At 44.0% G+C, this 21,247-nt stretch overlaps 2 protein-coding genes across 8 annotated transcripts; one reads left to right on the top strand and one right to left on the bottom strand.

Moving 5' to 3' along the window:
* Positions 1-2,920: 2,920 nt before the first annotated feature.
* On the bottom strand, positions 2,921-9,806 carry LOC139384342 (NAD-dependent protein deacetylase sirtuin-3-like). Its single transcript, XM_071129049.1, has 7 exons — positions 9,710-9,806; positions 9,312-9,555; positions 8,862-9,094; positions 8,198-8,298; positions 7,824-7,985; positions 7,302-7,514; positions 2,921-3,448 (listed from the first exon to the last, which is right to left on the bottom strand). The coding sequence occupies exons 1-7, from the start codon at positions 9,804-9,806 to the stop codon at positions 3,428-3,430; spliced, it is 1,071 nt and encodes a 356-aa protein (XP_070985150.1). The 3' UTR covers positions 2,921-3,427.
* Positions 9,807-10,267: 461 nt separating this feature from the next.
* LOC139384340 (26S proteasome non-ATPase regulatory subunit 13-like) lies at positions 10,268-20,208 on the top strand. 7 transcript variants are annotated; one of them, XR_011628839.1, is made up of 13 exons: positions 10,268-10,508; positions 11,311-11,424; positions 11,565-11,620; positions 11,751-11,881; positions 12,077-12,248; positions 12,446-12,525; positions 12,744-12,869; positions 13,166-13,228; positions 14,477-14,557; positions 18,086-18,202; positions 18,486-18,619; positions 18,885-19,083; positions 19,595-20,208. XR_011628839.1 is itself a non-coding variant. In XM_071129047.1 (12 exons), exons 1-11 carry the CDS (start codon positions 10,408-10,410, stop codon positions 18,579-18,581), a joined length of 1,137 nt encoding a protein of 378 aa, XP_070985148.1. In that variant the 5' UTR covers positions 10,295-10,407; the 3' UTR covers positions 18,582-18,619; positions 18,851-19,300. The 7 variants fall into 7 exon arrangements, 2 of the variants coding, with proteins under 2 accessions (XP_070985148.1, XP_070985149.1); XR_011628838.1 differs by having other exon boundaries at positions 10,295-10,508; positions 18,851-19,117; positions 19,729-20,208; XR_011628841.1 differs by having other exon boundaries at positions 10,295-10,508; positions 18,885-19,117; positions 19,729-20,208.
* The last annotated feature ends 1,039 nt before the right edge of the window (positions 20,209-21,247 follow it).

A 21,247-nucleotide genomic window follows, 5' to 3' on the forward strand; every position in this document is an offset into this window, starting at 1 on the left:
GTATTGGTAGTAGTTACTGGGTCAGTTATTACATTATTCTATTGTATTGGTAGTAGTTTACTGGGTCAGTTACAACATTATTCTATCATATTGGTAGTAGTTTACTGGGTCAGTTATTACATTATTCTATTGGTAGTAGTTACTGGGTCAGTTATTACATCGTATTGGTAGTAGTTACTGGGTCAGTTATTACATTATTCTATTGTATTGGTAGTAGTTTACTGGGTCAGTTACAACATTATTCTATCATATTGGTAGTAGTTACTGGGTCAGTTATTACATTGTATTGGTAGTAGTTACTGGGTCAGTTATTACATCATTCTATTGTATTGGTAGTAGTTTACTGGGCCAGTTACAACATTATTCTATCATATTGGTAGTAGTTTACTGGGTCAGTTATTACATTCTATTGTATTGGTAGTAGTTTACTGGGTCAGTTACAACATTATTCTATCATATTGGTAGTAGTTTACTGGGTCAGTTATTACATTCTATTGTATTGGTAGTAGTTTACTGGGTCAGTTATTACATTATTCTATTGAATTAGTAGTAGTTTACTGGGTCAGTTATTACATTCTATTGTATTGGTAGTAGTTTACTGGGTCAGTTATTACATTATTCTATTGTATTGGTAGTAGTTACTGGGTCAGTTATTACGTTCTATTGTATTGGTAGTAGTTTACCTGGTCAGGATGATCCTCCTTACACTGGGTCAGTTATTACACATCTCCTAGTGATTCTGTGGTTCTATATTCAGCTCCATGTCTCTTATCAGCCTCTGTGTCATTTCACCACCCTACAGGAGATGATGGTGGGCCCACCAATGCAGAAATACAATTATAACTCACAAAATGGACACACAATCTCAATTGATTAGAACAGATTGAGGTCTTCTGTTGGCGTGGGTTTCAGTGAGCAGGGCAACATCAGTACCTTCATTATGTGTGACAATCAATACTGTTAGCAGCCTATAAGGTAATGGCTGTGGGCTACAACATAGATTAAACTCAATCTAATGGCTGTGTGCTACAACACAGAATAAACTCATTCTAATGACTGTGGGCTACAACACAGATTAAACTCATTCTAATGACTGTGGGCTACAACACAGATTAAACTCATTCTAATGGCTGTGGAGTACAACAGATTAAACTCATTCTAATGAATGTGGGCTACAACACAGATTAAACTCATTCTAATGGCTGTGGGCTACAACACAGATTAAACTCATTCTAATGGCTGTGGGCTACAACACAGATTAAACTCCTTCTAATGGCTGTGGGCTACAACACAGATTAAACTCATTCTAATGGCTGTGGGCTACAACACAGATTAAACTCATTCTAATGGCTGTGGATTACAACAGATTAAACCTCATTCTAATGGTTGTGGGCTACAACACAGATTAAACTCATTCTAATGACTGTGGGCTACAACACAGATTAAACTCATTCTAATGGCTGTGGAGTACAACAGATTAAACTCATTCTAATGGCTGTGGAGTACAACAGATTAAACTCATTCTAATGAATGTGGACTACAACACAGATTAAACTCATTCTAATGGCTGTGGGCTACAACACAGATTAAACCTCATTCTAATGGCTGTGGGCTACAACACAGATTAAACTCATTCTAATGGCTGTGGGCTACAACACAGATTAAACTCCTTCTAATGGCTATGGACTACAACACAGATTAAACTCATTCTAATGGCTGTGGCGGGGGATTCACAGTAGAGGAAGAGAGTGGCCAGTCAGACAGATTCAGACCAAGCTAAAAATCAGTATGATTACAACATAATAAGGTATTCATATGAATAATATCCTCTTAAGGATCCGCTCACTTTTGTCCATTTTCTTCTAAAATGACAAATCTAACTTCCTGTACCTCAGGCCCTGAAGCAAGGATATACATAGTATTGGCACCATTTGAAAGGAAACACTTTAAGGTTTGTGGAAATGTGAAAGGAATGTAGGTAGAATATAAATCTGATTTTGCATTGTTTTTTACCATCATTTTTTAAATGCAAGATAAAGGCCATAATGTTATTATTCCAGCCCAGGTGCAATTTAGATGTTGGTCACTAGATGGCAGCAGTGTATGTGCAAAGTTTTAGACTGATCCAATGAACCATTGCATTTCTGTTCAATATTTTGTAACAAGACTGACCAAATGTCAACTTCTGTCAGTGAAATGAATCCACTGTGGTGTGACTAACCTTCTATCTAGAGGTATTTATCAGCTAGTTAAGTGTCTCATTGCCTCGTTCCAGTCACCTACTACTATTGAGAGAATCTGACGTCTGCTATATTATGTTCTGTACCCAATGTGCATCTCTTTGATGCAAACCTGTCAGGACAGTATAGAAACAAGTTAAATTATGAATGGTGTTATTTAACAGTAGTATGGGGTGTGACAGGTAGTCAAGGCTGTGTAGCAGGGTGGAAGCCGTGGAAGGGCATTTCAAAGGGTCCTATAGTATTACCATCATCTAGTGTGTGTGTGTGCACGTTGGGAGGAGAGGAGGATGGGGGGGGGGGGGGGTAGCCATAGCCCTGGAAGATCTACCATTGTCCTCATCCTGTGGCTTTCAGCAGCATTGTCCATTAGGAAGTTCACAGGTCAATGGATTTGACCTTAAACAAAGTAGAACTGCATTGATTGAATTCCATTTAATGAATCAGTGACCTATTTGAGTTCAAGAGGGCTGAACGGAGTTCACAATACTGTACTTTAGCTCCATCTGGTGGTCACATGGACACATACATATATATATATATACATACATACACATATACAGATATATATACAGATATATACAGATATATACATATATATACTTGTATATACACACACACACACACACACACACACACACACGTGTATATACACACACACACACACCCTTCATGCTAAGAGTTCCAATTGTTGTTCAGCTTTATTAGCAGCGTAATCTCTCGTGACTGACAAAACAGAGGAGCTGATTTGGTTTCAAAAGTGCCACGATCATTAGCAACATCATGGTCAACAGGTCTGGTCGATGACATTGACAACAAAACCAGCCCTGTACGGGTCTTTATGTTAATTATTTACTGCAAAAACTGTACATGAGACAGAATTTTTTTAAAGCATAAAAGAATATCTCAAGATATTTACACATTTCACAGAAAACGAATAACTATAATCTATTAAACCAACCCAATACATTGCCTATTTGTCCTAAATGTCTTCCTCCATTGCTGCCTCTGTGTTGTGCTGATTGGCCGTTGTGTGGATCAAAGTCTGTTGAAGAGAGTTCCTTTAATGACAGATTCTCTGCTGAGCAGACAGTCTGCTGTAGTCCTGAGCTATGAGGCAGGTGGACTGAGGTGGACTGCAGCGGTGAGGCATTCTGAATGCTATCTTACAAGACACCGACCCGTCTTTATTCCTCCTCCTCTGTAGCCTGCAGATTAAAAACAAAACAAAACAGAAGATCCACATAGTGGAGGTTGAAGTTTATATTTTGAAGTGGTCCTGTGTAGCTCAGTGCAGCTTCCGGGATAGTGCTGCTCCATTCCCAGGACCACACGTATGTAACATGGATGTACGGAACTAAGTCACATTGGATAAAAACAGCTGCTCAATGGCATGCACTATAATACAGGGATTCTTGAAAGATGAGGAAATAAACTTTTTTTTTTTTTTTTAACACATATTTTTCTTAAATATTACAAATGAATAGTGAACGCTGTCAGACACCTTAAACGGCTTTACATTTCTACGTTTATTGTTCAAACAAGTGTTTAAATGCCTTGGTTGTTTAATTCTAACATTCGATTATTCAAGAGCTGTTCTTAGGCACGACGCATCGCAGAGTGCCTTGGACACAGCCCTTAGCCGTGGTATATTGGCTATATATCACAAACCCCATAAGAGCCTTATTGCTATTATAAACTGGATTACCAACGTAATAAGAGCTGTAAAACTAAATGTTTTGTCATATCTATGGTATATGGTCTGATATACCATGGCTTTCAGCCAATACGAATTCAGGGCTCAAACCACCCAGTTTCGAGCCCTGAATGCTGATTAGCTGGTTCCGCGTTGTGTCACGCCTAAGAACAGCCCTTAGCCGTGGTATATTGGCCATATACCACACCCTTATTGCTTAATTATACCATGGGCATTGTTGAATACTTGTTTCTGATTGGCTTGAAGGGCATTCTAGAGTGTGCAGTATTTCCCTATAACCCACGCATGGTATATTTGCATGATAGAATTCATTGGCTATCGTTCATTCTTACATGTTCTATGTTTGAGCTGCTTTTGAAAGCAAACGTCCAATTGAAAACATCATTGCCATTGTTGAATTCGATGTTCCTAAAGGCAAACTAGGACTGATGGTTTGGTTCGCTAAAATAGCAAGTCTGTTTGGTTACCATGGCAACTCCTGAAGCTGTCTAGTAAACTCGCTAGCTACTTCAGTGGATGTTGAACACATTTCTACCGGAAAATGAACACATTCCTAACAGCAAATATGTTAAAATTATAGCTTTGGTATAAAAGGGATAATCAACTAAAGATTCTATATATTCTTTAGAAAATAATGTAACTCTGTGGAAGGTCAGTTCCACTCCGTGAACACACCTTCCACGTCGTTCATTATTTTCCATAGATTGTCCCTTACATTAAAATCTCCAAACTTCCTTTTGTTTTGTTTTATAGCGCTATATAAAATGCTCCAGGCTAATTTCATTAGCATATTGATATGTTTTTCTATATTCAGAACATAAAACAAAATGTACAAAACATTATCCCTTAGGTCTAGGACAGGAAGTACTTCAATAGTTGAAGTACAGTGCCTTGCGAAAGTATTCGGCCCCCTTGAACTTTGCAACCTTTTGCCACATTTCAGGCTTCAAACATAAAGATATAAAACTGTATTTTTTTGTGAAGAATCAACAACAAGTGGGACACAATCATGAAATGGAACGACATTTATTGGATATTTCAAACGTTTTTAACAAATCAAAAACTGAAAAATTGGGCGTGCAAAATTATTCAGCCCCTTTACTTTCAGTGCAGCAAACTCTCTCCAGAAGTTCAGTGAGGATCTCTGAATGATCCAATGTTGACCTAAATGACTAATGATGATAAATACAATCCACCTGTGTGTAATCAAGTCTCCGTATAAATGCACCTGCACTGTGATAGTCTCAGAGGTCCGTTAAAAGCGCAGAGAGCATCATGAAGAACAAGGAACACACCAGGCAGGTCCGAGATACTGTTGTGAAGAAGTTTAAAGCCGGATTTGGATACAAAAAGATTTCCCAAGCTTTTAACATCCCAAGGAGCACTGTGCAAGCGATAATATTGAAATGGAAGGAGTATCAGACCACTGCAAATCTACCAAGACCTGGCCGTCCCTCTAAACTTTCAGCTCATACAAGGAGAAGACTGATCAGAGATGCAGCCAAGAGGCCCATGATCACTCTGGATGAACTGCAGAGATCTACAGCTGAGGTGGGAGACTCTGTCCATAGGACAACAATCAGTCGTATATTGCACAAATCTGGCCTTTATGGAAGAGTGGCAAGAAGAAAGCCATTTCTTAAAGATATCCATAAAAAGTGTCATTTAAAGTTTGCCACAAGCCACCAGGGAGACACACCAAACATGTGGAAGAAGGTGCTCTGGTCAGATGAAACCAAAATGTAACTTTTTGGCAACAATGCAAAACGTTATGTTTGGCGTAAAAGCAACACAGCTGAACACACCATCTCCACTGTCAAACATGGTGGTGGCAGCATCATGGTTTGGGCCTGCTTTTCTTCAGCAGGGACAGGGAAGATGTTTAAAATTGATGGGAAGATGGATGGAGCCAAATACAGGACCATTCTGGAAGAACCTGATGGAGTCTGCAAAAGACCTGAGACTGGGATGGAGATTTGTCTTCCAACAAGACAATGATCCAAAACATAAAGCAAAATCTACAATGGAATGGTTCAAAAATAAACATATCCAGGTGTTAGAATGGCCAAGTCAAAGTCCAGACCTGAATCCAATCGAGAATCTGTGGAAAGAACTGAAAACTGCTGTTCACAAATGCTCTCCATCCAACCTCACTGAGCTCGAGCTGTTTTGCAAGGAGGAATGGGAAAAAATGTCAGTCTCTCGATGTGCAAAACTGATAGAGACATACCCCAAGCGATTTACAGCTGTAATCGCAGCAAAAGGTGGCGCTACAAAGTATTAACTTAAGGGGGCTGAATAATTTTGCACTCTTTTTCAGTTTTGGATTTGTTAAAAAAGTTTGAAATATCCAATAAATGTCGTTCCACTTCATGATTGTGTCCCACTTGTTGTTGATTCTTCACAAAAAAATACAGTTTTATATCTTTATGTTTGAAGCCTGAAATGTGGCAAAAGGTCGCAAAGTTCAAGGGGGCCGAATACTTTCGCAAGGCACTGTATATGTTTCAGAACGACGTATCGGGGGTTTAGCCATCTGTGACGGAGTTGACAAGTCACTGATGAAGTGGACAACAAACACTCAAAACAGACATTTTTTTTTTACCTCTGAAAAATAGAAGTTCAACACAAAGGTTTAGTAAAATATAGAAAATAATTCATTTGAAAATTTGCCAATAAAAGCATCAATCTATCAGGTTTTTCAGACAGAATTTACGTTACATGAAAATCTGAGGAGTTTGTTTTATGGAGTAGACAAAAATGTAAATGTTTATTCGTTCAAGTTGTATACAAAGTAGCAATTTCATTTTTCCTCAGGTGCTTCATGACTCTAAAATCTCATTTAAAATAAACATATTTTAACCAAAATTCCCATCCTATCAGGGAGATGGAGTTGACAGTTTATGGTTGTGGCCATAGTGATTTGAATATTGTTTGTTTAATTCTATCAACATTTGAGAACTTTCCAGACCATGAGTGGCCTTGTTGCACTCCATGTAATGAGGACATGAATAAGGGGTCCTTATGGTAGTAGAGCTGTCCCTGCTCATTCCTGATTCATTTAGGATTTCAGACAAATCTGACTGAGTCGACCAAATCTCCAGACACATTTTTTAGGAATCACAGTTTTGAGAGAAATATTTTTTAAAGTCAATTTGTAATTTTTGTTATACATTTTTCCTGCCGGACAAGGATTGTCCAGACTTTGAAGAATCCCTGATATATATTAAGTCTCTGAATGCTCTGAAAATCAGTGAATGCAAAGAGCCCAGGGTTTAGGTGCGTTTGTGTGTTAAATGCGTACGTGACACGTGTGTAAATCAGATGATTTCCCATGAACCAACCTTCTTAGCATTGGCAGCCATGAGAGCCTCCAGCTGGTGGTTCCAGCCCAGGACATCAGCCAGCATCTGCACCCCACTGACCACATCCCCTAGCTGGGCCACATCATTGTGTCGCGGGGTCCCCCAAGCGAAGGGCCCCACCAGGTCTCTGTTGATAAGTAGGCGAGGGACAGAGTCCCTCACAGCTCCAGCCAGACTGGCAAAGGGCTCCACCTAGTGTATTGACATGGAACAACATGTTTTAAGTCTCCAGTAAATAAATAAAAAATAAATAAAAATAATAATAATAATAATAATAAATGTAAAAAAATATATATATATATACACACACACACCGGAGATATCTTTTATAGGAACCCTGGACTGAGTGAAACCCTGTCCTGCCTGATTGACAGGTGAATAACAGGAGAATAGCGTGTTAACTGGTTTATAACATGTTTATAACTGTGAATAACAGCTTACTAACAGCCACATAACGTGTGTATAACATCTTAATAACACATTAACAGCAGTGTTCCTCACCTCCAGAGAGGTACCCATGATAATGAGGAGGTCTGCCAGGGGAAAGTCCTTCAGGTAGCTGAAGTAGTGAGGAGGTAGTTCCTCCCCAAAGAAGACAATGTCAGGCTTCACCACACCCTTACAAGTGGGACACTTAGGGACTGTCCCCTTCATAATGTCAGGCTAAGAAGTAGACAAACACACAGGAGAAATACAGGAAATCAAAACTAGATATATTTTAACAACAAGCCACTGCATCAAACTATTATCTTTCAAACTTAAGAAACTTTCACAAATGACAGTATCGGAGCTAGATGGATTGAAGTCTCTCAATAATATGAATCAGTTGTAACAGGGAAATGCTCTGAGAATGGTGTGATAGTTAACCGACTCACACGTAGCTCCTCCCCCTTGTAGTCTCTGAGACACACAGTACAGGTAGCAGTAGCAAACGAGCCGTGTGCCTCCACCAGTTTCTCAGGGGGGATTCCTGCCACTAGAGTCACACACAAATAGTGAAACACAGCGAGATAGACAGAGAGGGAGAGAGACAGTGAAACAAATCAAATCAAATGTTATTTGTCACATACACATGGTTAGCAGATGTTAATGCGAGTGTAGCGAAATGCTTGTGCTTCTAGTTCCGACAATGCAGTAATATCCAATGAGTAATCTAACCTAACAATTTCACAACAACTACCGTATACACACAAGTGTAAAGGAATGAATAAGAATTTGTACATAAAAATATATGAATGAGCGATGGCCCGAACGGCATAGGCAAGATGCAGTGGATGGTATAGAGTACAGTATATACATATGAGATGAGTAATGTAGGGTATGTAAACATTATATGAAGTGGCATTGTTTAAAGTGGCTAGTGATACATTTATTACATCAATTTTTCCATTATTAAAGTGTCTGGAGTTGAGTCAGTATGTTGGCAGCAGCCACACAGAGTGTGTGAGAGAGAGAGAGAGAGAGAGAGAGAGATGACAGGCTCCTGTGTGTATTATCTGAACTGTTTTTCAATATGGTCACACTAGTGGATCCACTTACGTCTCTCCAGGCCGTCGATATTCTGCGTGTACATTCTGAGGAGCTGGCCCTTGTCATGAAGCAGACGTATGAAATAGTGTGTGAGGTTGGGTTGGTAGTTGCCTGGGTACAGCTCTTTGGCCAGGGCAAAGAAAGGGTTGGGGTTGTGATGGAAGTAGTTGATCTCGAAGATGGCTTCTGCGTAAGGAAGATTATACTGCTGGAGGTTGTCATAGAGACCACTGCCAGGGGACCTGTCCAAGGAAAGTAGAGAGATAAAAAGGTTTTCTACAAAGTCTGTGCATTCATTGTATTCCTGACATGGGTTGACTGAACATCTCAAACACTTTCCAAATACTTGAGGTTGCATTTGATGGAACTTCAACCAATGGAATCATCCCAAAAGTGCAAAACCGCACCCTGCCCACCGGTCAAGTGCACCTCAAGCATTTAAAATATACCACTTGTCACCTGAAGTCTGGGATACCACTAGGTGTGCTGATCCCAGCCCCTGCCATCACTATGATCCTCTTGTACTGTCCGCCTCGGATGTTCTTAGTGAGGTCCTCTAGCGTCTGCTGCTTGGAGCCCTCCACTCCTCCTCTACAGAACAGTCCTCGAAACCCAGGCCACCAGACTGTCCTGTCTTGGCTTGGACGTAGACCGTGGACATCCCTTTGCCTTGGAGCGAGGAATAATGTTCTTTGCTGTTGATCTGAGAAGGTAATGCATGTGGTGAAGTTACTGAGTAACTAGCTACTATCCTCATCGATCATATTACCTGTAGGTCTATGTAATGTTCACATCAATCTCAAAAGCAGCTTTCAAATTACAATTCGTTTCAAATCGATATTTAGGCTCTTGCTTACGTTTGAGTTTGATGAATCTAGCTGCACTCGATGTAATAGTACGATACAAATATAACCTGCCCTTGTAGACCAGTGGCGAGGACATGAAATAAGTCATAGCTAGCTGCAAGAAATACACAGTATATTTGTAGCTTTCTCTTAGAGCCGCATCTTCATTTTGGAAGCAGGCAGTTGAAGCGCATGTTTTTACACAAGAAGAACCATTTCAATAGCATAACTCTCCTAAGCTTTAGCTACATTTCATAATGCACAACATTCGCTCAAAACAAATGTGAGCCGCTGCATTAGTCTGTTGTTGCTCTGGTTACCTTTGAACTCGTATACCGTAAAATATGTAAAATTATATAATACAGTTTAGAATAAACAATTTAAATATACGTGCTCACTGTCATTATTTTATAAATTGTAAATATCAGTTTGGTTCACTAATATCGAGTAATTAAACCACTTATCGTGATTACATCTATAAAATATATATATATATATATATGGGGTAATAAAAAAACACGTAAAACACGTAAACGCGTATTTATTAGAAACATTACGGTAGATGTTCCTGTGTCAGCTCAGCTCCCATGAGTCTTTGCGTCTGCTCTTTGCTTGTGGTGCTAGCTGTTCAGTTAGCTAGCTAGCAATTATAGATACAAGTTGTCAACGCGTTTCTTATTCGGTATCTAAAATCTAAACCTACCGCGACAATGAAAGATGTTACCGGGTACCTCAAAACGCAACAGAGCATCAGTTCGACTCCCGAGATGGCATCGGAATGGCACACACTAGAGGAGTTTTACAACAAAAAGTAAGGAAAGCGTCTTGTCTACGTTAGCTAGTTTTTGTATGTCATTCATGCGCTGAGTCATGGAGTTAGCCTACTAATGCTACAGTAGCTAGCTAAACACCAACCATCAGTGAATGACACACAAACAATCCACCAACTGTGAATTGTGTAGAGTGGAATAAAACATGAAATATATTTTATTCGTAACATGTGACTAACGTTACCGAAAATAAAATGTTATGATAGTCGTCATGTCCACAATCTTCCTTGATGCTATGCGGTTAACGGTTGCTAAAATGCTTCAGTAGACAGGGAGGATAGCTAGTTAGTTAACGTTAGTTTTTTTTTTTTGCGTTTAGAGACTTTTGCAATCTTGCAAGGCCATAGGTATTCATAGTCTCCGTCTTCCCTTCATCAGGCGGCAGGTAGACTAGTGGCCAGAGAGTTGGACTAGTAAGTTAACAGAAAATATCGAATTCCCAAACTGACAAGGTAAACATCAGTCGTTCTGCCCCTGAACAGGCAGTTACCACTGTTCCTAGGCTGTCATTGAAAATGAGATTTTGTTCTTAACTGACTTGCCTAGTTAAATAAAGGTAAAATATATCCGACCAGCTGCCACTAACCCCATTCAGTGCAGGATTGTTTCTTATTCATCATTCATCATTATTCATCTAACAATTTTTTCAGATTGGCACAAATTCCCCGATATCAGGGTACTCATGTCAACATGTTTGCTTTCAGAGCATATTTGATCCCAAATTATAAGGGGGAGAGAGACCCCCTTCTAGTACCTAACCATACCTCGTCTTTCCATTGACAGGTTGTGGCATCAGTTGACCCTAAAGCTCACAGACTTTGTAAAAGACCCTTGCTTTGCCACAGGAGATGGCCTCATACAACTGTACGATAACTTCCTCAGTGACTTTGACCACAGGTAGGACCAACACCAACCTACAGTAATAACTGCTTCTCTGACAATTGGAATAGTAGCTAGAATTACAACACTGTTTAGTAGTCTAATCTCTGAGTGTTCAGTTGTAACCTTTTCTTTCTCTATCTCTCTGTCGTTTCTAGAATCAACCCCCTGTCTCTGGTGGAGATAATCCTGTATGTTGCCAGACAGATGACAGGTAAGAACACAGTCGGGACATGCAGTCTGTAGTCCTATCACCTTTTTCGCTGATGCTAAGTAATTGAACTTGAATCCACTCAGATCCACGCGTGCGATTTCAACCAGCTCAACCAAGTTCTCCTTTTCAGATCCTAAAGATGCTATCACTTTCCTTGAGAAGACTAAGGAGAAGGTGAAGAGCAACGATGAGTCGGTCATTCTGTGCAAGACGTCTATTGGAGCCCTTAAACTGGAGATAAATGACCTTCCAGCCACAAAGGTAACAAAACTGTCTGGGCATACAGTAACTTGTAGGTAAAAAACCTGGAAAACAAACATCTCAATGGAGACCTGTCCCAAGACGGCAGTAATCAAAACAATCAAAAACAATCAATAGCTTACTGAAGCCAGATGTACATGTATGTACATTGCAATCCAGTGTATCTGTATGTGAACCCTGCCTTCCGTCCTGCAGATATTAATTGAGGAGGTGGAGGAGACGCTGAATAACTTGCCGGGTGTGACGTCAGTCCACGGGCGATTCTACGACCTGTCCAGCAAATACTACCGCATCGTGGGGAACCACGCCTCTTACTACAAGGACGCTCTGCGCTACCTCGGCTGTGTCGACATCAAAGACCTGCCAGGTAACATCTGTTTACAATGTACAGAGGCAGTATGTTGCACTGAAATCATACAGCAGAATTTAATGTTGGTAAAATCACAAAAACATCATTAGAATTATTATTATTATTATTTTATTTTTTACAATTGTTTGAAGGCGTTATTAGTTTGTGTGCTAGTACTCACTTGCTGTCATAACTGATGTCTTTATATCCATCAGAGACAGAGAAGCAGGAGAGGGCTTTCACACTGGGTCTGGCTGGACTCTTAGGAGAAGGAGTTTACAACTTCGGAGAGCTGGTAATTACCCATCACCACCCTTGTGATAGTTGTGTTTTTGAGGTATCCTCCCATTTGGTGAGATATTAGTCTGTCTGATAATAAGCATCAAGCAGCCATTTTAAAGCTAGATTTGGCTGAGCTACAGCCACAAAAGTTTGGGCTCAAGTTTTACCTTCAAAGCACCAGATGGCTTTGACAGCCTTTGTTTGACAGCCTGTCTCTGCTTGTGTTTTTAGCTGATGCACCCAGTACTGGAGTCCCTAAGGAGCACAGACAAGCAGTGGCTGATAGACACATTGTACTCCTTCAACGGAGGCAACGTGGAGAAGTTCCAGGCCTACAAGTCTGCCTGGGGAGCGCAGGTAACCAGCACAACTGGCTATAGTACGGCCTACAACAGCCAGTTAAATGTACTCTATGGAAACTATCGCTGCAAGAAATAAAGAGCCAAAACTATTGTAGCTCTCGTTGTCTCGTTCCAGAATGTGTTATTGTTTATTCACATGGACATGGGTTTTGTTGAGGTGCTATGATTGGAGGCCCATTTTTTTAAAATGATAATGCAAGTTAATAATGTTACAATACTCACAGAAGATTAGAAATCACCTGTCATTTAACCAACAAACACTGCTCATTTCAACGTGTGTCTGTGTTGCAGCCTGACCTGGCAGCCAACGAAGCCAAACTGATGCAGAAGATTCAGCTGCTGTGTGTGATGGAGGTGGGTTCTCCTCTCTTTCTCTCACCCCCCACACGGCAGATCTAATGCTCTCTCTAATTGAATGTTTTATAGTGCGGGAGAACTGACGTTTGGATACAGGTTTTACTTTTCACAATGAATGTGTTTGTTTTACCCAAGGGTAGGAACTGAAAAATGTCATATTTTTAGAGGAACAGAATCTGAACCGGGAACGAAAGTGATCTATACTGTTCCAGAACAGTTATTTTGAAAGCATGGGAACCGGTTAATAACGTTCCTTTGCATTTCAGCTATTTTCTTTTTGTCCCACAAAAAAACAAAGTGGCTATGTAAAGCCCTCCCGCTGTCACTCAAAGTTCTTCCAGTGTCTGCCTGCCCGCCCCTCCCTCTCCTTCTGAAGCCCTCTCTCTGTCACTCAGAAACTTCTTCCATTGTCTGCCTGTCAGATCTTTGCCAGTGTGTGAGTGAGTGGGCTACTGTAGCCCCTCCCCTCTGAAGCATAGGCTACTGTAGCCCCTCCCCCCTCTGAAACAGGCTACTGTAGCCCCTCCCCCCTCTGAAGCATAGGCTACTGTAGCCCCTCCCCCCTCTGAAGCATAGGCTACTGTAGCCCCTCCCCCCTCTGAAGCATAGGCTACTGTAGCCCCTCCCCCCTCTGAAGCATAGGCTACTGTAGCCTACTGATGGTATAGGCATGATAACAGAAGAACAGCTTCAATTTTTCAATGCTAGTTAATGATACTATAGTTATCAAATTTTATTTGTCACATACACATGGTTAGCAGATGTTAATGCGAGTGTAGCGAAATGCTTGTGCTTCTAGTTCCGACCATTCACAACAACAACAACCTTATACACACAAGTGTAAAGGAATGATAAGAATATGTACATAAAAATATATGGATGAGTGATGGCCGAACGGCATAAACTAGATGGTGTAGAGTACAGTATATACATATGAGATGAGTAATGTAGGCTATGTGAACATATAAATGCCGTAGTTTAAAGTGGCTAGTGATACATTTATTACATCCTGAAAAAGGGGACTTTTCTTTTTTTTTGCTGAGTCACATTTTTTTTTAATGGTTCAGAATGAAACAATTGGAAAATTAATTAGGTTCCAACACCTGATTTTTACCAGCTTACTGTTGGATGCACTGATTGGTCAGTGTCTCTGGGTCACAGCGCCTGCTTAATGACAAGGATACATGTAAATTATGCTCTCAAACAGCCCTAACAGGTCTACCTCTTCTTCTCTCCTCCGTCTAGATGACGTTCACTCGTCCCGCCAACAACAGACAGCTGACCTTCCATGAGATTGGACAGAGTGCCAAGATCCCCGTGAACGAGGTCAGTTGGTCATCAATCCACCAATCGTATGTCACTTATGACAAATCATTAATATCTGGAGGCTTCCTATGAACATAGGTCTGTATCCGTGGTCACCTGGTCCACAGGCGATTTCCCAGCACAATAACACCCAATTAAAATAACATTTAGTTGAGTCGGTGCTTTCTGGAACTATAGGCCTGCACATCCTGTGGCTCCACCTCCGGGGTTGGTGACAACTGGGGTTTATCTGGAGACCAGGGTTGGGGTTTATCTGGAGACCAGGGTTGGTGACAACTGGGGTTTATCTGGGGACCAGGGTTGGTGACAACTGGGGTTTATCTGGGGACCAGGGTTGGTGACAACTGGGGTTTATCTGGGGACCAGGGTTGGTGACAACTGGGGTTTATCTGGGGACCAGGGTTGGTGACAACTGGGGTTTATCTGGGGACCAGGGTTGGTGACAACTGGGGTTTATCTGGAGACCAGGGTTGGGGTTTATCTGGAGACCAGGGTTGGGGTTTATCTGGAGACCAGGGTTGGTGACAACTGGGGTTTATCTGGGGACCAGGGTTGGTGACAACTGGGGTTTATCTGGGGACCAGGGTTGGTGACAACTGGGGTTTATCTGGGGACCAGGGTTGGTGACAACTGGGGTTTATCTGGGGACCAGGGTTGGTGACAACTGGGGTTTATCTGGGGACCAGGGTTGGTGACAACTGGGGTTTATCTGGGGACCAGGGTTGGGGTTTATCTGGAGACCAGGGTTGGTGACAACTGGGGTTTATCTGGAGACCAGGGTTGGTGACAACTGGGGTTTATCTGGAGACCAGGGTTGGGGTTTATCTGGAGACCAGGGTTGGGGTTTATCTGGAGACCAGGGTTGGGGTTTATCTGGAGACCAGGGTTGGTGACCACTGGGGTTTATCTGGAGACCAGGGTTGGGGTTTATCTGGAGACCAGGGTTGGGGTTTATCTGGAGACTAGGGTTGGGGTTTATCTGGAGACCAGGGTTGGTGACAACTGGGGTTTATCTGGGGACCAGGGTTGGTGACAACTGGGGTTTATCTGGGGACCTGGGTTGGTGACAACTGGGGTTTATCTGGAGATCAGGGTTGGGGTTTATCTGGAGACCAGGGTTGGTGACAACTGGGGTTTATCTGGAGACCAGGGTTGGTGACAACTGGGGTTTATCTGGAGACCAGGGTTGGGGTTTATCTGGAGACCAGGGTTGGGGTTTATCTGGAGACCAGGGTTGGGGTTTATCTGGAGACCAGGGTTGGGGTTTATCTGGAGACCAGGGTTGGTGACAACTGGGGTTTATCTGGAGACCAGGGTTGGTGACAACTGGGGTTTATCTGGAGACCAGGGTTGGGGTTTATCTGGAGACCATGGTTGGTGACAACTGGGGTTTATCTGGGGACCAGGGTTGGTGACAACTGGGGTTTATCTGGAGACCAGGGTTGGGGTTTATCTGGAGACCAGGGTTGGGGTTTATCTGGAGACCAGGGTTGGGGTTTATCTGGAGACCAGGGTTGGTGACAACTGGGGTTTATCTGGGGACCAGGGTTGGTGACAACTGGGGTTTATCTGGGGACCAGGGTTGGTGACAACTGGGGTTTATCTGGGGACCAGGGTTGGTGACAACTGGGGTTTATCTGGAGACCAGGGTTGGGGTTTATCTGGAGACCAGGGTTGGTGACAACTGGGGTTTATCTGGAGACCAGGGTTGGTGACAACTGGGGTTTATCTGGAGACCAGGGTTGGGGTTTATCTGGAGACCAGGGTTGGGGTTTATCTGGAGACCAGGGTTGGGGTTTATCTGGAGACCAGGGTTGGTGACCACTGGGGTTTATCTGGAGACCAGGGTTGGGGTTTATCTGGAGACTAGGGTTGGGGTTTATCTGGAGACTAGGGTTGGGGTTTATCTGGAGACCAGGGTTGGTGACAACTGGGGTTTATCTGGGGACCAGGGTTGGTGACCACTGGGGTTTATCTGGAGACCAGGGTTGGGGTTTATCTGGAGACCAGGGTTGGTGACAACTGGGGTTTATCTGGGGACCAGGGTTGGTGACAACTGGGGTTTATCTGGGGACCAGGGTTGGTGACAACTGGGGTTTATCTGGCGATCAGGGTTGGGGTTTATCTGGAGACCAGGGTTGGTGACAACTGGGGTTCATCTGGAGACCAGGGTTGGTGACAACTGGGGTTTATCTGGGGACCAGGGTTGGGGTTTATCTGGAGACCAGGGTTGGGGTTTATCTGGAGACCAGGGTTGGGGTTTATCTGGAGACCAGGGTTGGGGTTTATCTGGAGACCAGGGTTGGGGTTTATCTGGAGACCAGGGTTGGTGACCACTGGGGTTTATCTGGAGACCAGGGTTGGTGACAACTGGGGTTTATCTGGGGACCAGGGTTGGTGACAACTGGGGTTTATCTGGGGACCAGGGTTGGTGACAACTGGGGTTTATCTGGGGACCAGGGTTGGTGACAACTGGGGTTTATCTGGAGACTAGGGTTGGGGTTTATCTGGAGACCAGGGTTGGTGACAACTGGGGTTTATCTGGAGACCAGGGTTGGTGACAACTGGGGTTTATCTGGAGACCAGGGTTGGGGTTTATCTGGAGACCAGGGTTGGGGTTTATCTGGAGACCAGGGTTGGTGACAACTGGGGTTTATCTGGGGACCAGGGTTGGTGACAACTGGGGTTTATCTGGAGACCAGGGTTGGGGTTTATCTGGGGACCAGGGTTGGTGACCACTGGGGTTTATCTGGGGACCAGGGTTGGTGACCACTGGGGTTTATCTGGAGACCAGGGTTGGTGACAACTGGGGTTTATCTGGAGACCAGGGTTGGGGTTTATCTGGAGACCAGGGTTGGTGACCACTGGGGTTTATCTGGAGACCAGGGTTGGGGTTTATCTGGAGACCAGGGTTGGGGTTTATCTGGAGACCAGGGTTGGGGTTTATCTGGAGACCAGGGTTGGTGACCACTGGGGTTTATCTGGGGACCAGGGTTGGTGACAACTGGGGTTTATCTGGAGACCAGGGTTGGTGACAACTGGGGTTTATCTGGGGACCAGGGTTGGGGTTTATCTGGGGACCAGTGTTGGTGACAACTGGGGTTTATCTGGAGACCAGGGTTGGTTACCACTGGGGTTTATCTGGAGACCAGGGTTGGGGTTTATCTGGGGACCAGGGTTGGGGTTTATCAGGAGACCAGGGTTGGGGTTTATCTGGAGACCAGGGTTGGTGACCACTGGGGTTTATCTGGAGACCAGGGTTGGGGTTTATCTGGGGACCAGGGTTGGGGTTTATCTGGAGACCAGGGTTGGGGTTTATCTGGAGACCAGGGTTGGTGACCACTGGGGTTTATCTGGAGACCAGGGTTGGGGTTTATCTGGAGACCAGGGTTGGGGTTTATCTGGAGACCAGGGTTGGGGTTTATCTGGAGACCAGGGTTGGTGACCACTGGGGTTTATCTGGAGAGTTGATTGTAAACGGTTTGAACCTGACTTGGTCTGGTTGTGATTCTTGGTTGTCCCCTGCAGGTGGAGCTGCTAGTGATGAAAGCTCTGTCTGTGGGTCTGATCAAAGGAAACATTGACGAGGTGGACCAGAAGGTTCAGATGACCTGGGTGCAGCCCCGAGTACTGGACCTGCAGCAGGTACATGCATTCTCCTTAACCTATTCATATTCACGGGCCCAGGAATAATGATCGATCAATGAGAAGCACCGGTTCTCAGGGGCTGGACACGACTCCTGGTTTGGACCAGAAACAGGGGAATATTCTGTTTTACTATAATGTCCTCTGTAACGCAAGACATTGAGACCAATCCTAGTTGTGGTTAAAATAAGTTGGCTTTGAGCTATAGAAATCATCCTCGACATATGGAAAAGCTTGTGAATGTTAACCTTTGACCCTGACTCTCTTCCTTGTCCCTGTTCAGATCAAGGGCATGAAGGACCGGTTGGACCTCTGGTGTGGGGATGTGAAAAACATGGCTGTGTTGGTGGAACAGCAGGCCCACGATATCCTCACCTAGACAGGCCTCCTCCCCTTGGTTTAGCCTCACCTAGACAGGCGCCCCCCCCCCCCCCCCCCCCCCCCCCCCCCCCCCCTTGGTTTAGCATCACTTAGACAGGCCTCCTCCCCTTGGTTTAGCATCACCTAGACAGGCCTCCTCCCCTTGGTTTAGCATCACCTAGACAGGCCTCCTCCCCTTGGTTTAGCCTCACCTAGACAGGCCTCCTCCCCCTGGTTTAGCCTCACCTAGACAGGCCTCCTTCCCTTGGTTTAGCCTCACCTAGACAGGCCTCCTTCCCTTGGTTTAGCCTCACCTAGACAGGCCTCCTCCCCCTGGTTTAGCCTCACCTAGACAGGCCTCCTCCCTCTGGTCTCCTCCATGGCCCTAACCAGAACAACCCCCTAACCTCTAGACACTTGTAGAGATCAGAGAAGATTTATTTGATAGGTTTATGCAGTATGATGATAGTACCTTGCCCTCTGATAGTCTAGGTAGAGTTTTGGCCATATTGCTTACACCAGTCAGATCCTCTCAGACAAGGGTCTAAGGTGTAGGTGCCAGGATGTTCTTCTGGACAGGGCCCTTCTCCCAGCCTGTTCACCCCTAGAACAGACACCATCACAGGAATCCTCTCAGACAAGGGTCTAAGGTGTAGGTGCCAGAATGTTCTTCTGGACAGGGCCCTTCCCCCAGCCTGTTCACCCCTAGAACAGACACCATCACAGGAATCCTCTCAGACAAGGGTCTAAGGTGTAGGTGCCAGGATGTTCTTCTGGACAGGGCCCTTCTCCCAGCCTGTTCACCCCTAGAACAGACCCCCATCACAGGAATCCTCTCAGACAAGGGTCTAAGGTGTAGGTGCAAGGATGTTCTTCTGGACAGGGCCCTTCCCCCCGCCTGTTCACCCCTAGAACAGACACCCATCACAGGAATCCTCTCAGACAAGGGTCTAAGGGGTAGGTGCCAGGATGTTCTTCTGGACAGGGCCCTTCTCCCAGCCTGTTCACCCCTAGAACAGACCCCCATCACAGGAATCCTCTCAGACAAGGGTCTAAGGTGTAGGTGCAAGGATGTTCTTCTGGACAGGGCCCTTCCCCCCCGCCTGTTCACCCCTAGAACAGACCCCCATCACAGGAATCCTCTCAGACAAGGGTCTAAGGTGTAGGTGCCAGGATGTTCTTCTGGACAGGGCCCTTCCCCCTGCCTGTTCACCCCTAGAACAGACCCCCATCACAGGAATCCTCTCAGACAAGGGTCTAAGGTGTAGGTGCCAGGATGTTCTTCTGGACAGGGCCCTTCCCCCTGCCTGTTCACCCCTAGAACAGACCCCCATCACAGGAATCCTCTCAGACAAGGGTCTAAGGTGTAGGTGCCAGGATGTTCTTCTGGACAGGGCCCTTCTCCCCGCCTGTTCACCCCTAGAACAGACCCCCATCACAGGAATCCTCTCTTCCTTCCTCTACCTACCTATATCCCAGAAGGACTGATGCATCCAACTTTTTCAGTTTTTTTATTTTATTTGTATTTTTGTTGGGGTTCTGTGTACGTTCTTGTTACTTTATAGCAGTACATAAATACAAGAAAACATTGTTCAATTTTGAAATAAAAATGACAAATGCTTGTTGGTGAAACATTACCCTTCAAACATGAATTGTGGATGTGACTGTGTTTTTAGACCTATTGGTTATAGTGACTAATAGAATGACAGTTTCCTCAACCCTGGATCCTGAGGTATGTTTAACCAGGTTATAGTGACTAATAGAATGACAGTTTCTCCAACCCTGGATCCTGAGGTATGTTTAACCAGGTTATAGTGACTAATAGAATGACAGTTTCCTCAACCCTGGATCCTGAGGTATGTTTAACCAGAAGGTTATAGTGACTAATAGAATGACAGTTTCTCCAACCCTGGATCCTGAGGTATGTTTAACCAGGTTATAGTGACTAATAGAATGACAGTTTCTCCAACCCTGGATCCTGAGGTATGTTTAACCAGGTTATAGTGACTAATAGAATGACAGTTTCTCCAACCCTGGATCCTGAGGTATGTTTAACCAGAAGGTTATAGTGACTAATAGAATGACAGTTTCCTGGATCCTAAGGTATGTTTAAATGTTTAACCAGAAGGTTATATTGTGTTTAGGAGAGTTGTAACAACATACACATTGAGTTGGCACTTGCTGAAATTACATTCAATGTTCTCAAGGAATGTTCTAGATCACATCCTCTGTTGCCCCCTGCTCTGCACCCTGCTCTGCCCATATGCCAGAACACTATGTGGTTTCCAAGACATCTCTAATACACTCAAGGCACCTTCACATTAAGGCCAGTCCATATGGCTAACAGTTGATTTAATAGTTCTATAGAAGCAGATAGAATGTTAATGTTTCTGGGGGGGGGGGGGGGTGAACCCAGGGGTACATGAGCTCCAGGACTAGAGGGGTATGGTGAACCCAGGGGTACATGAGGTCCAGGACTAGAGGGGTATAGTGTGAACCCACGGGTACATGAGGTCCAGGACTAGAGGGGTATAGTGTGAACCCAGGGGTCCAGGACTAGAGGGGTATGGTGAACCCAGGGGTACACGAGGTCCAGGACTAGAGGGGTATGGTGAACCCAGGAGTACATGAGGTCCAGGACTAGAGGGTTATGGTGTGAACCCAGGGGTATATGAGGTCCAGGAC

This window comes from Oncorhynchus clarkii, chromosome 26 (assembly GCF_045791955.1).
Source record: "Oncorhynchus clarkii lewisi isolate Uvic-CL-2024 chromosome 26, UVic_Ocla_1.0, whole genome shotgun sequence".
Classification (NCBI taxonomy): Eukaryota; Metazoa; Chordata; class Actinopteri; order Salmoniformes; family Salmonidae; genus Oncorhynchus; species Oncorhynchus clarkii.

Excerpts from the sequence above, each read along its gene's own strand:
- LOC139384342 (XM_071129049.1), bottom strand. The coding sequence starts at position 9,806 with ATGACTTATTTCATGTCCTCGCCACTGGTCTACAAGGGCAGGTTATAT. Across the intron at positions 9,556-9,709 it reads TAGATTCATCAAACTCAAAC|ATCAACAGCAAAGAACATTA; the intron begins GTAAGCAAGAGC and ends TTACCTTCTCAG. Across the intron at positions 3,449-7,301 it reads TGGCTGCCAATGCTAAGAAG|GCTACAGAGGAGGAGGAATA; the intron begins GTTGGTTCATGG and ends TTTAATCTGCAG.
- LOC139384340 (XM_071129047.1), top strand. The coding sequence starts at position 10,408 with ATGAAAGATGTTACCGGGTACCTCAAAACGCAACAGAGCATCAGTTCG. Across the intron at positions 13,229-14,476 it reads AGCTGCTGTGTGTGATGGAG|ATGACGTTCACTCGTCCCGC; the intron begins GTGGGTTCTCCT and ends TCCTCCGTCTAG. Across the intron at positions 14,558-18,085 it reads CCAAGATCCCCGTGAACGAG|GTGGAGCTGCTAGTGATGAA; the intron begins GTCAGTTGGTCA and ends TGTCCCCTGCAG.